Source organism: Hipposideros armiger, unplaced genomic scaffold (genome assembly GCF_001890085.2).
Source record: "Hipposideros armiger isolate ML-2016 unplaced genomic scaffold, ASM189008v1 scaffold_1413, whole genome shotgun sequence".
Taxonomy (NCBI): domain Eukaryota; kingdom Metazoa; phylum Chordata; class Mammalia; order Chiroptera; family Hipposideridae; genus Hipposideros; species Hipposideros armiger.
In genome coordinates, this window is record NW_017732763.1 from 56,133 (window position 1) to 71,274 (window position 15,142).

At 55.3% G+C, this 15,142-nt stretch overlaps 1 protein-coding gene and 1 long non-coding RNA gene across 4 annotated transcripts; one reads left to right on the plus strand and one right to left on the minus strand.

The window, feature by feature from the left end:
- The first annotated feature begins 2,591 nt into the window (after positions 1-2,591).
- Positions 2,592-15,136, plus strand: ARMC5 (armadillo repeat containing 5). Of its 3 annotated transcripts, XM_019633818.1 has the most exons (8): positions 2,592-4,828; positions 6,353-6,460; positions 6,559-7,345; positions 8,324-8,823; positions 9,410-9,542; positions 9,642-10,372; positions 14,776-14,891; positions 15,015-15,136. In XM_019633818.1, exons 1-8 carry the CDS (start codon positions 4,351-4,353, stop codon positions 15,069-15,071), a joined length of 2,910 nt encoding a protein of 969 aa, XP_019489363.1. In that variant the 5' UTR covers positions 2,592-4,350; the 3' UTR covers positions 15,072-15,136. The 3 variants fall into 3 exon arrangements, with proteins under 3 accessions (XP_019489363.1, XP_019489365.1, XP_019489364.1); XM_019633820.1 differs by lacking the exons at positions 14,776-14,891; positions 15,015-15,136 and adding an exon at positions 10,475-10,717; XM_019633819.1 differs by lacking the exons at positions 14,776-14,891; positions 15,015-15,136 and having other exon boundaries at positions 9,642-10,717.
- LOC109377468 (uncharacterized) lies at positions 12,308-14,868 on the minus strand. Its single transcript, XR_002122877.1, has 2 exons — positions 14,288-14,868; positions 12,308-12,890 (listed from the first exon to the last, which is right to left on the minus strand). It is a non-coding gene; the product is annotated as an uncharacterized LOC109377468 (long non-coding RNA).
- Positions 15,137-15,142: the final 6 nt, after the last annotated feature.

Below are 15,142 nucleotides of genomic sequence, written 5' to 3' on the forward strand. Positions count from 1 at the left end.
TCTCTCTCTCTCCTCTCTCTCTCTCTCTCTCTCTCTCTCTCTCTCCTTTGCCATATAAAGATACAGCAAGAAGGTGGCTGTCTGCAAGCCAGGAAGAAAGCTCTCACCAGGAACTCAATTGGCCAGCACCTTGATCTTGGACTTCCCAGGCTCCATAATGGTGAGAAATAAATGTCTGTGGTTTAGGCCACTCAGTCTATGGTATTTTGTTATGGCAGCCTGAGCAGACAAATATAGGGGTTATAGCTAAAGGGTGTGGGGGTTTTTTGGTGGTAATACAAATTTTCTAAACTTGATTGTGGTGATGGTTGCACAATTCTGTGAATATACCAAAAGCCATTGAATTGTACACTTGAAATGGTGAAGTGTAGTGTATGGTATGTGAATTATATCTCAATTAAGCTGTGTTTTAAAAAGACACTATAGCTTCTCTCCTTCTCTGCTACCCTCCCACCCCCCAAGATCACTCACTCCCATATGGTGAGGTACTGAGGCCTTCATCCAACAGCCAATGAGAAACTGATGCTTTCTGACAACAGTCATGTTGGTGGTGGATCTCTGAGTTCCAGTCAAGCCTTCAGATGGCTGCAGCCTTGGGTAATAACTTGACTACACTTTCATGAGAGACCCTGAGCCACAATCACCAGCTGAGCTGCTCCTGGATTTCTGACTCTCAGAAATTGTGTGAGATAATAGATATTTGTTGTTTTACACTGCTAATTTTGGGGGAGTCTGTTATGCAGCAATAGATAACCAGTACAGTGGCTGTAGGAACAATAGTCATCAATTGTTCCAGTGTGAAACTTCCCAAGACTCTGAGTTTCCTTCCAGCTCTAAAATCCTGTGATTCTGTGACATCTGCTTCCCCAGGGTGGAGATTCCTTGGCCAGTTGAGAGGGTGGCCTGGCTAAGTTTTTTTGCTTTGAGCAGGAGTTACATCAAGTTAATGGGGTGACAGTGGTTACCTCAGGCCAAACCACACTTATTGGGTGTGTGTAAGGAAAAGTATATGTTCTGTTTGGCTCTTTGAAAAGTTGACAATAACTCTGTCCCTCGTCGCTACCTACACAATACCCCACTTCCTGAAAAGGATACTAGACGCTGGAAGCTGCTACTTGTGTCCCATTCCTCCTGCCTCTTCACCCTCCAGGAAGGGGATCCAACCTACAGCTGAGCAACATGACAGGAAAGGCAGGAGAACCAGAGAATTCCCAGCTTAGCAGGAAGTTCAGGGCTTTGGGAGGTAGATTAGTTTCCTAGGGCTGCTGAAATAAATCACTGTATACTGGGTGACTTAAAACAACAGAACTTTGGGGCCGGCTGAGTGGCTCAGTTGGTTAGGAGCTCGCTCAAGAGTGCAAGCTCTGAGCAACAGTGGTTTGAGTTCTGGCCCAAGCTGAGCAGCCGCTGAGCTGCCAACAGGTAGCAGGATGGCTCAGCTAGAAAGAAAGAAAGAAAAAAAAAAAACAAAAAAAACAAACAAACAGAACTTTGGGCCAGCCTAGGGGCGTGTTGGTTAAGAGTTGGCTTGGGATGCCAGCTCTGAGCAGCAGGGCCCAGTTCAGATCTCACATTAGGGCCAGTGACGCTGCGCCCTCTACAGCTAAGATGGTGAACAACAGCTCAACCTGGAGCTGGGCTGCAGTGAGGCTGCAGTGGGCTGCCGTAAAGTTACTGTGAGTGGCTAGCAGCCAGCGTGAGCAGCCGGCAGTCAGTGTGAGCTGCCAAGAGCCCCCATGAGCGACCGTCCAGTGGCCTGCGACCGATCTGCCTTACCCGTGAAGAGCGCAATGATAATACCAACATGGGCCAGTGAAGCGACGTCCTCCACAACTAGACTGAAGAGCAAAAGGACAGCAACTTGTCTGTTCACCTTCCCCGATTCTCCAACGCTGTTCCCCTCCCACAAATCCCCAATAAAATCTTAAAAAAAACAAAAAACAAAAACAGAACTTTATGATCTCACAGTTCTGGAGGTCAGAAGTCTGAAATCAAGGCGTTGGCAGGCATATACTCCCTCTGGAGGCTCTAGGTGAAAATCTTTCCTTGCCTCTTCCAGGTTCTGTTGACTTACCAGACCAATTCAGATTCAAATTTGGCCATGGGTGTGGGGGAGGTTTCCACACAGGAAAGACGGTGCTCACCTGCTGGCTGCACAAAAAGGAAGGCCCCACACAGGGAAATGGCAACTGTCTCTCCAGTTCTTACCCTAAAGTTATGCAATTCAGTCTCTCCCCATATGTCTCTGACGCCCCATGAGTCATCATCCCTCCACCAGAGCCCAGGGTGATGCCTGCATGGTCCCTTTAAGAGGATATCTGGGTTTCCCACTGCCTTCTGACCCACCTGGATGATCAGAATTCCCACTGTTTTTCACAGCCAGATGTTGTGAGGACTCCTCTACCTGGCACCAGTACTCTGGGGCTGGGGAACCTGGTGTGCAGCTGGGGTCCTCACTCCTCTGAGGGGAAACTCTGTGGCCCTGATATTATTCCCAATTTTCAACCACCACACGTGGGTGTGGGACCAGCCCATTTCGAGTCTCTGCCCCACCTACCAGTCTCGACGTGGCTTCTTCTTTATATCCTTAGTTATAAAACTTCTGTTCAGCTAGACTTCAGATGGTTCCCCAAGTTGATTGTTCTGTAATTTTAATGTGTTCACTGGATGAAGCAAGCACAGCGTGTATTTACTCCACCATCTTGGATCTCCCAAAGCCAGGTATATTGGCAGGGGCTGCCACCCTGTTGTGTCTGCGGGTGCTGGCTCAGGTTAGAATTGTGGGCAAAGGTCTGGCCATACTGCAGGCAGACATAGGACTTCTCACTGTTGGAGGCCAACTGGTGGAAGAGTAGGTGGGAGCTCTGGCTGAAGCTCTTGCCACACTCGCCAGCATAAGGTTTCTTGTCCATGTGTGTTGGTGCTGCAGCAGATTTGAACTGTCTACAAATGCTTGCTACAATTGGGGCACGTGTAGGGCTTCTCATCCATGTGTGAGCTTTGGTGTTTAAGGAGCTTGGAGCTGTAGCAGAAGGTTTTGCCACACTCTAGACGGGCATAAGTCATTCATCCAAGTGAATGTACTAATGCTCAGTAAATGGGTTTGCCCACTAAAGCCATGGTCACACTCCATTGTGGGTGTGCTGGTGCTGTAGGCAGTCAACTGGTGGTGAAGTTCTTGCCACGCTCACAGTGTGAACGCCGGTGCTTGGGCAGATAAGAGCTGCGCCTGAAGCTGTCACTGCACTAGGCACAGCGGTAGGGCTTTTTGCCTGTGTGCGTGCGCTGGTGCGCAGGTTGGAGCTAACGCTGGAAGTCTTACTACACTTAGCACAGGTATAGGGTGAGAAGCCCTGTTGGTGTTTAATCAGGTCTGAGCTGCAGTCAAAAGCCTCCTCATACTCTGGGCACTTGTGAGGCAGGAGGCCTGAGTGGGAGCAATGGTGTTGAAGTTGGAGCTGAGGCTGAAGCAACAGTCACGCTCAGAGTAGGGTATGGCTTCTCGCCAGCGTGTACCCATTGGCGCTTAACCCGATCTGAGCTACGTCGGAAGCTTTTGCCACACTCCGGAAAGCAGTAGGACCTGTCCCCAGCATGGCTGCTTTGGTGGTGACTGGTCAGTCCACACTTCTGGCACCCAAAGGCTTTAGGGATTGCAGGACAGTTGGTCCTGAGTTATGGGCTTCTATCTCGCCAGATCCAGAGCCTGACCTACAGAGTGTGGATGGAAATGGAAATGTCCAGCAGCCCATGCCGCTCTAGGAAGTGACAGCGAATGGTTTCAGTAGACTTAACCCCCTCATTCATCTGGCCGGTCCAGAACTCCCCATCTGCAGCCGCTGTCAGGCTACTTTTGACCTGGCTCGGGGTTCGTACGTCAGCGCGCATTTCGGTGCCCCGCCACCGCTGGGGGCGGCCAAGCGAGCCTAAAGGAAAAGGCAGTCGCTGCCCAGAACACCCTAGGGGCGGGCTAGTCAAGTCACCTGGTGCAGCAGGATATTGAGACTCCATAGTCGCGTGTTTCGGATCTCCAGAGGTACCGACCCCCTCCGGGTCCAATCCATCCTAAACCAGATTAAGCTTGGCGTGGACTACATATCCCAGCATGCATCGCACGCGCCTCCTGGGTTCAAGCAACGATTAGACGACCACGTCCCTCGAAGTGCTTTCTGCGACTGTGCAAGAATCAGAGTACTGGGATCAAGAACTACAACTTCCGACTTGCTTAATAACTGCGGCGGCGCTATTTAAAAAGCGTCATAGAGGGGAGCCTGGCTACGTCCCTCTCTTCCAGTTCCTCTCCCTTGGATCAGCGGCGAGAAGGGGGCGGAGCCTTAGGCCTGAGCCAAGATGGCGGCTGGGAAACCAACCCCCACGGACTCGCTCTCATTCTGCCTCGCGCAGCTCACGGCGGCGGCCGGGGAGGGTCTAGGTGGGGTAAAGGACACAGCTACCAACGAGACACCCTTGGGCCGTGCACTCTTAGCCCTCCGCACGCGCCACGTCAAGGCAGCGGGGGGAATCGAGCGCTTCCGGGCACGCGGCGGGCTCCTCCCACTCCTCGCGCTGCTACGGCGAGCGTCTGCAGCGGGTCCCGCCCCGTCCGAGGCTGGCCCTGGCTCCGCCCCCTCGTCGGTCGAGTCTGCGGCTTCTGCTGGCCCCACCCCCTCATCGGGCTCCACCCCCTCCGTTGCGTCCTTGTCGACGTCCTCACCGCCAGCGCGCCTGCGCAAGACCCTGGACTTGGCGCTTAGCATACTAGCCAACTGCTGTACAGAAGGGGCGTGCCGGGCGGAAGTGCGCAGACTCGGAGGCATTCTCCCTTTGGGTAAGTGCTCCGCCCTCACTTCCGAGAAGGATTCCACGCACACCCCCTCCTTGTCTGGGCCTGGGCGCTGTCTTGAGTTCTTTGTGTTGTATCCTGAAGAACGTGCTTGATGACGGCGTAGCGCCCCCACCTCTCAAGCCTTCACGCCCCGTTAGATTGCAGCTCTTTATAGATTACACCCGAGCACTCGCAGATCAGATAATTATAGCCATTGCCTGGGGATTGGTTGTCCGTTACCTCCTCACATCTGGGCTGGAGAGGCTATTTGGTGACTTATTTTACCCTCCATTTGTGAGGGTCGTAGCAGACAATGTCCCCTGAATGTCTGGCCCTATGCAGGGTTCCTGTTTGATTAGCTAGAGTCAGAAGGCTAGTGGTCCAGAAAGTCCACTGCAGAGAGGTAAACCCCTCCGAGGCTAGGGTTTCTTGCTGTAAAGTGGGATATTAATAGCGACGTCGCAAAATTGGAGTTAAAAGAAAATGAAATACAAATATATATATGGTGATGGAAGGAGAACTGACTCTGGGTGGTGAACGCACAATGTGATGCATAGATTAAGTACTACAGAATTATACACCTGAAACCTATGTAATTATACTAACCATTGTCACCCCAATAAATTTAATTTTAAAAAAAGAAAAAATACAAACATAGAGTGCAGATACTCTAAGCATGAACTGGGTACTTTGAGTTAGTAAATTACAGTAAGCATAAATCCTAACAAAAGACTGCAAGCTTTTCTGTTCTCTTAGCTAAATTGGCGCCCCCTAGAGGCAACGTTGTGAACACAGTTTACACAAAGCCTGCCTGAAATTATGCCAGTTTTGACAAAATCTTAAATTTTTGGATAAAACGAAACGTTAATATATTTTAAATTTGCATAAAATTCATTTGAACCAAAAAGTGTTTGAAAGTAGACCTGGCACATTAAGTCCTCAGTAAATTATAGATTTAGTTATTAGTCTATCACCCCTATCATTCAGTCATTATTCTCTGTGTTTTAAATATCTCCCGAATCCATCCACTCTGTCCCTCTACCTTCACATGCCCAGAGACCTGTCCCCAGGTGCTGGGCTGATAGTAGATGACCTGAGCCAAGTCACTGTGCTTTCTCACCTGGACAGCAGCCATACGGCTCCCCCTGCCTCATTCTTTCCCCCTATAATCCGTTCTCCCCTGGCTCTCAGATTCTATCATGTCACCCCCATCCTTAAAGCACCACGTGGCTCCAGTGCCTCAAATTCAAGCCCTGATTGCTCAGCCTGGCATTTGAGGCCCTCCCTGAGGTCAGAGCATACACTGGTCTCACCTCTGGGCTTTTGCAAAGGCTGCTCCCAACCTGAAATGCCCAGTAACAGCTCACTCCATCATCCTCTGGTCAATATCTACCTGTTTAACCTTCCACACTCAGCGAGTGTTAGCTCCTTCTGAGTCCTTCCCTGACCCTCTCAGCCTCATGTTTGAGGGGATTAATGAGAAGGACAAGAAGGGGTAGAATCCTAAGAGGCCACACTCTCTTGCAGTGACTATTCTTCAGTGTGTGAAGACCGACAGCATCCAGAACCGAACAGCCCGTGCTCTGGGCAACTTAGCCATGGAACCCGAGAGCTGCAGGGCCATCCATTCCGCTGGTGAGCAGGCTGCGCAGGGCAGCTCGCTGGGGCTGGGGTGGGAGAGGAGCTTGAGTATGTGCCATCGCCCACTGTTTGTCCTCCCTACCCCCACCCAGGCGCTGTCCCCTTGCTCGTGGAGAGCCTGACGGCCTGCCAGGACTCACAGTGCCGGCAGAGTGTGGTTCGCGCAATCCGCAACCTGGCAGACTCCCCCCAGCACCGCCTGGCCCTGGCACAGCAGGGAGCGGTGCGCCCACTGGCTGAGCTTCTGGCTACTGTCCCGGACCCCGCGCTGACCTTGGCCCTGGTCCGTGCCCTCCTGGAGCTGAGTCGAGGCTGCTCCCGGGCCTGTGCCGAGCAGCTGAGTTTGGGTGGTGGACTCAGCCCACTGGTCAGCCTGGCCTCCCACCCTAAAAAGGCAGTACGTGAGGCAACCATCCTGATCCTCGCCAACCTGTGTGCCCAGGGCCTGGTACGGCCTGCACTGGGCAATGCTGGTGGTGTGGAGGTGCTGCTGGGGGAGCTCCAGCGGCGCCGCAGCCCCAGTGGGGCCAGCCCAGCCTCCCAACAGCCCCTGGTGCGGGCTGTGTGCCTGCTGTGCCGGGAGGCCATCAACCGGGCCCGGCTGCGGGATGCTGGTGGTTTGGAGCTGCTGATGGGCCTGCTGCGGGACCCTCGCGCCAGCACCTGGCACCCTCGTGTCGTGGCCGCCCTAGTGGGCTTCCTCTATGACACAGGTGCCCTGGGCAGGCTCCAGGCTCTGGGACTGGTACCGCTCTTGGCTGGGCAGCTGTGTGGTGAGGCTGGCGATGAGGAAGAAGAAGGAAGAGAAGCTGCTTCCTGGGACTTCCCTGAGGAGCGGACACCTGAGCGAGTGGAAGCTGGAAGCTTCCAAAGCCTCAGGTGAGTCCCTACCTGAGGCTTTGGGATGGGGCTGTGTCTGTTCTGGCTCTCATCACTGCCCTCTCCCCGATTCAGTCTTGGTAAGACTTTTCTGGACTCTGACTCCTGATTCTTGCTTTCCTGGACATGACCACCTTCTAGTTCCCTTCACACAAACCTCCTCTCCCCTGTGTCCATCTTTGACCTTGGCTCCACCCAGCACCCTGACCTCTGGGCCCCGACAGCCTCACCGGAGGTGGTGTGTGCAGTGAGTATGATGGTGTGACTCTATAGGCTGAGGTTTCAGGGAAAAGTTAGCTTCACTGGGCCTCTGATTCCTGTATGTAATGGAGGGTAATAATACGCACTTACCCTGTGGAGTTGTTGTGAAGATGAAACAAGGGTCCTTTGCCCCTTACCTGGCACTACACACATCCAGTAAAAGTCAGCCGTCTGTGAGGCTCTGACTTCCCCAGCTGGTGCTTCCCTGGCGTCTTCTACGCTCTTGCTCATGAGCCTCCTAACTAGTTTCTGACCGTTGACAGGTGAGTCGTCTCAGGGCCTCCTTGGTCACTGTCTCCTGGCCAGAGCACTCTTCTTCCTGTCTTAATTCTTCTCTTCTTGGTGGGGCTACCATCACCCCCACATTGAAAATGCCAGCGCTTCCCTCCCCCGGCTTTTTTCTCTTCCCTTTATTTTTCTCCAGATGCATGGCTCCACACTGACACCTGTGGTTTCCTTATTTATTTCGTGGTCTCACAAGAATATGAACTCTAGGAGGAGAGGAAGTTTGGTTTTGTTCTTTGCTGCTCCCCAGCACCAGAAATGGGGCTTGGCACATAATCGGCCTCAGTAATTGCTGAATGAGTTGGGGTTTCCCCCGCTCTCTCCCCCATCTTCCCTGCGACCACCACCTTCTCTCCCAGGGCTCTGTCACCTCCTGTGGCTCTGCCCCCTCACCTTGGCCCTGCATTCAGCCTCCCCTCCTCCCCTCTGCAGGTCGTGGCTGATATCTGAGGGCTACGTCGCAGGCCCGGGAGACATCTCTCCCGACAGGTTTCCGGAGTGCTGCCCGCTGCCTCCGCCGGCAGCGGAGCCGACCAGCCCCGCCCCTGGCCCAGCCTTGCTGCGGACACCTCGAGCCCTGCGCTCGCTAGGCCGCAGCCCAGCCGCCCTTGAGGAGCCGTGGGGCCGCGAGGGGCCAGCGCTGCTGCTGTTGTCACGCTTCTCCCAGGCTCCAGACCCTAGCGGGGCGCTGGTGACCGGCCCGGCCCTGTGCGGCCTGCTGGCCTATGTGACGGGCGCGCCTGGCCCTCCGAGCCCCCGCGCACTGCGTATCCTGGCGCGCCTCACCTGTAACCCTGCCTGCCTGGAGGCCTTCGTGCGCAGCTACGGGGCTGCGCTGCTGCGCGCCTGGCTGGTGCTTGGTGTAGCCCCGGACGACTGGCCCACGCTGCGTGCCCGGCCCCTCAGTCGCCACAGCCAGCATCGGGAGCTGGGTGTGTCCCTGCACCTCTGCCCATCCTCCCCTTCTGCCCGCCCCCCCAGAGCCCAGAACCGCGCCTTACCACTCACCCGTGTCACTACCCGCCCCGCCCCCCATCCAAACGACCCCAGCAGCCAGAAATTGGGAAGAAAGGGCTCCATTCTGCTCCATCGCCCCAGCACGCAGAGATCTGCTCCATCCTCTGCCCAAGCCTTGGGGTTCAGATACCCCTAAATCAGGCTTAGCCCCAACAACTTAGAATTGTGCCTGCCTGCATTTCCTTACCCAGTGTAGGTTCTGAAGTCCTGACTGCTCCCCACTGGGTACACTTACTTGTGAACCGAGGCTTAGGCACCATGGTCCTCCAGACCCCACCCCCTGACTCTCCCTGAGCTTCCCTCTCACTTCTTGTTCTTGCCCTCAACCCCCAGTTCCTAGCATCTGGCCCCATCCCGCCAGGGCCTGTGAACCGTCCCCCCTTTCCTGTGCCCTGAGGTTCTTCCCTCCTCACTTTCGGGGCCAAGGCCCATCTTGCCCAGCCCAGCCCAGCTGTCTTGGGCAGCAGCTCCCAGCCTGACCCGGTCTGCCTGTCCCTGCAGGTGAGATGCTGCTGCAGAACCTGACAGTGCAGGCTGAGTCACCCTTCGGAGTGGGGGCCCTCACTCACCTGCTGCTCTCTGGGAGCCCCGAGGACCGCGTAGCCTGTGCATTGACCCTGCCTTTCATCTGCCGGTGAGGCCTTGAGCACTTTGCCGGGTTTGGGAGTAGGGCTGCTGTTCCCCCCCGTCCCACTCTTTCCCACCTTTTGAAGCATTCTCTTTCTCCCCAAAGGAAGCCGTCTCTGTGGCGCCGGCTACTTCTGGACCAGGGTGGCCTCCGTGTCCTCCTCGCAGCACTGACGCGGCCAGCCCCACACCCGCTTTTCCTCTTCTTCGCTGCGGACTCCCTGTTCTGCCTCCAAGGCCTGGCGTCTCCCACTGCAACCCCAGCCCTCCCACGTGCAGTCCCTGGGGACCGAGAGGTGCCCTCCCCTTGTCTCTATGAGCCTCTGCTGGGCCCAGCGCCCACCCCAGCCCCTGACCTGCATTTCCTGCTTGACTCCGGCCTGCAACTCCCTGCCCAACGAGCTGCCTCATCGACTGCCTCCCCATTCTTCCGGGCCCTGCTAGCTGGCAGCTTTGCTGAAGCCCATATGGACCTGGTCCCACTCCGAGGCCTGTCACCCAGCGCAGCCTGGCCTATCTTGCACCACTTGCATGGCTGCCGGGGCTGTGGGGCATCCCTGGGGCCCATCCCCCCGCCAGGCCAGCCCCTGCTGGGCTCCGAGGCTGAGGAGGCCCTGGAGGCTGCTGGCCGATTCCTGCTGCCTGGGCTGGAGGAGGAGCTGGAAGAGGCCGTGGGCCACATCCACCTGGGACCTCAGGGTGGCCCAGAGTCCGTGGGTCAGGTGTTCCGCCTGGGCCGACCCCGGCTGGCTGCCCACTGTGCCCGCTGGACGCTGGGGCCAGAGCGGTGTCCACGGAAGCGGGCCCTGGCCCTGGTGGGGCTTGTGGAGGCAGCAGGTGAGGAGACAGGTCCCCTGACTGAGGCTTTACTGACTGTGGTGATGGGGGGTGAGTTGGGGGCTAGGGGTCCCAGCCTAGACTGTTGATAACCCCTCGAAGGGGACCCGAGGATGAGATGGCTGTGAAGGAGGCTTCCCTCAGAGTGGCTGGGGGAGGAGGCTCAGCAGAAGTCACCACCGAGGACTGAAGAAAGGGTGGCACTAGACCCCAGGATGACGGGCTGATGACTCAGGAGCGAAAGCCAAGCCGTGGTCTGGCATGGGGTCCCCGAGATGGAGAAGAGCCCAGGGCCCCAGGCCTGGCCCAGCCTTCCGGAATTGGGATTAAAACTTTGGAAGTAGATCCCCTACTGTGTGTTGTCTCTGTTTACTTTCCCATGGGAGACTCCTTACCCCTCACCCACCAAGGAGGGTCTTGTCCAGGCCTGTGTGTCTCAGTGCAGGACACCCTGGCATGGAGGAGTTTCAGGAGTGACACGCAGTGGTTCCTGGAGTCCTGGCATAGGGTGGAGTCCCCAGGCCTCTCCCTAGGATGTGGTTTTGGGCCCCAAGGGAAGCCTTCCTCCTGCTTACATGACTTCATTGCTCAGACAGTCACTCAACTGGCCTCACACCCTCAGTGGAGTCCCAGAGGGCTGTGCTGGGGGAAAGCTGAGTGTGGCAATGGATGCCCCAGGCCTGGACATTACTGGTTTATAAGTGTCCATCACCCATCTTGGGCCTTCAGTCTCTGGGTTTGTTTTCATCTCTTGGGCCAAGTGTCCTGCTGTTTGTCTGAAGGAAGACCTGTGTTCCTAGAGTCCCTGACACCTTCTTTTGGTCATGCCCAGAAAGCCAAAGCCCTGGGCTGGCACTGAGGTGAGGGAGGGGCTCCTGTGGCTTTGTCTCCAAGGCAGGGTCTCTGTCACCTGGCTCCCAGGTCACTGACCACTCAGGTGGCAGCCTGACTGAGGAGACGGGCTGGACTGGGTCTGCCAGTGGCCTCTGTGGAGCTAAGGTTGACACTACTCCCTGTGTCCAGGTCTCTTTATTATTAGGCTGTGCATTAGGACCACCAGAGCACTTTGGAAAGATCTGTTAAAATACTGATGCCTGAGCCCCTTCTGGTTGAATTGGACGGAGGGGGAGGGTGCCCAGGGCATCAGTATTTCTAAGAAGCCCCCCAGGTCATTCTGATTGGCCTCTAGTTTTGTTTTTTTTCCTTCAGTTTAATTAACATGGGTTATTGCCTTACAGGAAAAATACCAAATTAGATAAAATCTTGTAAGGATCTCAGCTCAACGGTCTATAACACAAGAGATAGTATCAGCAAGTATACATAACTGGGAACCACAGATGGCACTGTGATTCTTACATATTTTTCTGAATGACAACCTTAAAACAAGGGCCGTACACTAATCACTTGACCCACTGGGTTTTTTTGTTCGTTTGTTTTTTTAAAGATTTTATTGGGGAATTGGGGGAGGGGAACAGCACTGGGGAATCGGGGGAAGGGGAACAGACAAGTTGCTGTCCTTTTGTTGTTCAGTCTAGTTGTGGAGGACGTCGCTTCACTGGCCCATGTTGGTATTATCATTGCGCTCTTCCCGGGTGAGGCAGATCGGCTCTTGGCAGCTCACACCGGCTGCCGGCCGCTCACACTGGCTGCCGGCCACACATGGTAGCTTATGGCAGCCCACTGCAGCAAGGGCTGCAGCCTACGCTGTTGCCGGCGAGTCATGGCAGCCCAGCTCCAGGTCTAGCTGTTGTTCACCATCTTAGCTGTATAGGGCGCAGTATCACTGGCCCTCATGTGGGATCTGAACCGGGGCCCTGCTGCTCAGAGCTGGCGTCCCAAGCCAGCTCTTAACCAACACGCCACTCAGCTGGCCCTTGACCCACTGTTTACAACAGAACATTGTATACCTCATTTCCACATCCAAAAAACGTGTGCTGTAAGGAAATTTACATTTTAATTTAAAATTTTCACATATAAATTAAAGTCTATGTCAAATATTTAATACTCTACCCAACGCAAACCGTTTTACATGAACTAGTTTACATGATGCTTTGTACACAGTTCCGGCAGCAGATGGAATGTGCCTTGTAAATGGCAGTAAACGCCTTACATCGTGGCCTGTGGGCCGGCACATGGGCTCCTGTGGCCCGCTAGTCCTTAAGGCTGAAGTGCTCATGGTTGGACTCAGGTCTGGGTGGACACCATGGTTCAGTGGCTGCAGCACTGCTGTGTCTGTCCAGACCTGTCTATAGCCTGTCGTCTCATTTCCGCCCTGACTTTTCAGGGTCTCAGTCCAGGGAAGCCTCTGACTCCTTGGCGGCTGGTGGAGGCCTGTCTTGCTTGCTGTCTTCTCTGTGCCCAGCAACACCTCAGGAAGGGGCTCCATCTGGAACAAGTCTGGGCTGCTTGGGGTCTGGCTGCCTGGCAGTGTTTTCTTAGTCTGCATGGGGCTTGTACCTGGGTTTCAGTTTAACTGTGTCTGTTTCCAAGTCTCGGAGAGAAGGTCCTGGTTCTGAGTCTGTGGAAGGGCTCACTGTGTTCGTCTCTCTCAGAGATTTATTCGTACCTAGTACCTGTGCCCATTGGGATCTCTGTGTCTATGTTGTTGTTTGTTAGGGTCTCTAAGGGAAGGTCCCTGAACCTGCGATCTGGCTGATACTAAGAACATCATTCCCGTCCCCAGCCTCCAAATTCTGTCTGAAGCAAGCCTGGGAGGGAGGCGGGGTGCTAGCTTAGGAGGTTCCGTTTGGGTGTCTCAGTCTGTGTCTGAGCGTCTCTCTCGTCTCTCTGCACGGAGCATCCCAGGCTGCTCTGAGAGCCACTTCTCTGACTCTGGCCGTGGCCGCCTGGGGCTCCCTGCTGCTGAGGCCAAGGCTGGGGTGTGGCAGCCTCTCTGCAAGCAGTCGGGCTGGGCCTGCGTGGCCTGGGCCCTCCTTCCCTTACACGCCCCCACCCGCGCTTCTCCTGTTTGTTGCCCCCGACTCCCCCCACCTTTCCCTCCAGCGCCATCCCAACGGGTCCCGCTTCCTTACATGGTCACGGGCTGGGCCTCCAGCTCCCGGACGTCCCCCCTTCCACCGGACACGGCCCCCGCCCTGCTCACCCAGCGTGGTCTGTCTGCACCCCGCCATGGAGGACCTGGGTGAGTGGGGCTGGGTCCCGGCTGTCCCCAGCCCCTCACCATCCTCTGGACCTGCTTCCCCATACTGGAGCCCCCTCACACTCTCCTCCTGCATCTCACCATTCCTGCCTCCTGTCTTCTTGCTTCTGTTTCTGCCCGCGCCTCCTTTCAGACTCCACGTCCCCCTTCCTGCCTCTCCCTTCCTGCCTTTCCCAGGCTGGCACTCCCTCCCTTCTTGCCTCGCTCCACTCCTCCTTCACAGGCTGCAGACGGATGGGCAGGGAGGTATGGTGGCCGTGGGCGCCTGGGCTCAGGGGCTCTGGGATGGGAGGGGTTAAAGAGGTCCTGGGTCTGGGGACTGGGAAAGTAGACCGGAAGGGAGGCAATGATATCAAGTCCTGGAGAAGGAAACCGGTCTGCCCTGGGGTTTCAGGAAGGAAAGAGTTAAGGGGTCCTTAAGTTTGGTAGGGATAGGTAGATGGCGGGGAGAGGTTAAAGTTTCCACTACGGTGCTCAGAGATGAAGAGTAAAGGGACAGGGTCTTCTAAGTTCTGGAAGGGAAAGGGTTCAAAAGATCCGGATCTGGGGATGGGCGGTGGTTCTTTCTGGGCAGAAAGGAGGGCGCAGGCATCTTGTCCTCCCTGTCTGTTGGAACTGGGGCTGGAAGTCTGTGCCCTCCAACTGTGGGACAGAAAGGGTTCCAGCATCCTGTAAGGGGTGCTGCTCAGTAGGGGTAACGGGCACTGATACTGCAGAGAATAAGCCAATCAGAAAGCAGGTCCCTGCAGACTCACCAGTGAGGTGCATAAGGTGGTTCCCCATGGGTCTGGAGGTGGGCCGGAGCTGAGTGGGCCTGTTCAGGTCGGGGGAGAAATTAGCGGGCTTGGCAAAAGAGCACCCAATCAGGAAGCTGGGTTCCAGGCATCTAGCCAATTGAGCAATTTGGGGTGGAGCCAAACTTGGCTCCAGGGAAGAGCCAATTTTGACTGCATTAGGGAAGATTCGGAAAATAAAAAAAATCAGGCGGGTGGGTTTGTACGTGATGCCCAGGATGAGTCATTTGGGATGTTCTGGTCATAAATTTTCCTTGCTGTTCTTCCACTTCTCTGCCTTGGTTTGGCCTTGTGTCTCCTTCTGATTCTTGACCTCTGCTCTTAATGCTGCCTTCCGCCCTCAAATACTGCCCACTTGGAAGTACTATCTTCTGATCACTTAAGGCCCTCTTTGTCTCTGCCCTTACTTTGACCTCTCAACTTCTCACTCTGATGGCCTCTCCTTTCAGATGCTCTGCTCTCTGACCTGGAGACCACCACCTCACACATGCCAAGGTCAGGAGCTCCAAAAGAGCAGCCCCCAGAGCCCCTCACATCTCCCCTGTCCTATGGCCACCAGCCACAGGTGAGATCAGTTGCTGTGGACTGGGACAACCACTGAGGCCTGTCTTGGCCCAGGCTAGGGGACTCTGGGCCTGAGTGAGGCAAGATACAGATCTACCATCCCATACATGTGTCCTCTCTGTAGATGGCGTCTGGGCAGTCTTCAGGAGCCTCAGGGGACAAGGACCATCTGTACAGGTAAGGGGCCTGGGAATTGGGGGGTGGGGAAGTCAACTCCAACTGAGACTCAGGTGAGGAGGCTTGGATTCCCCA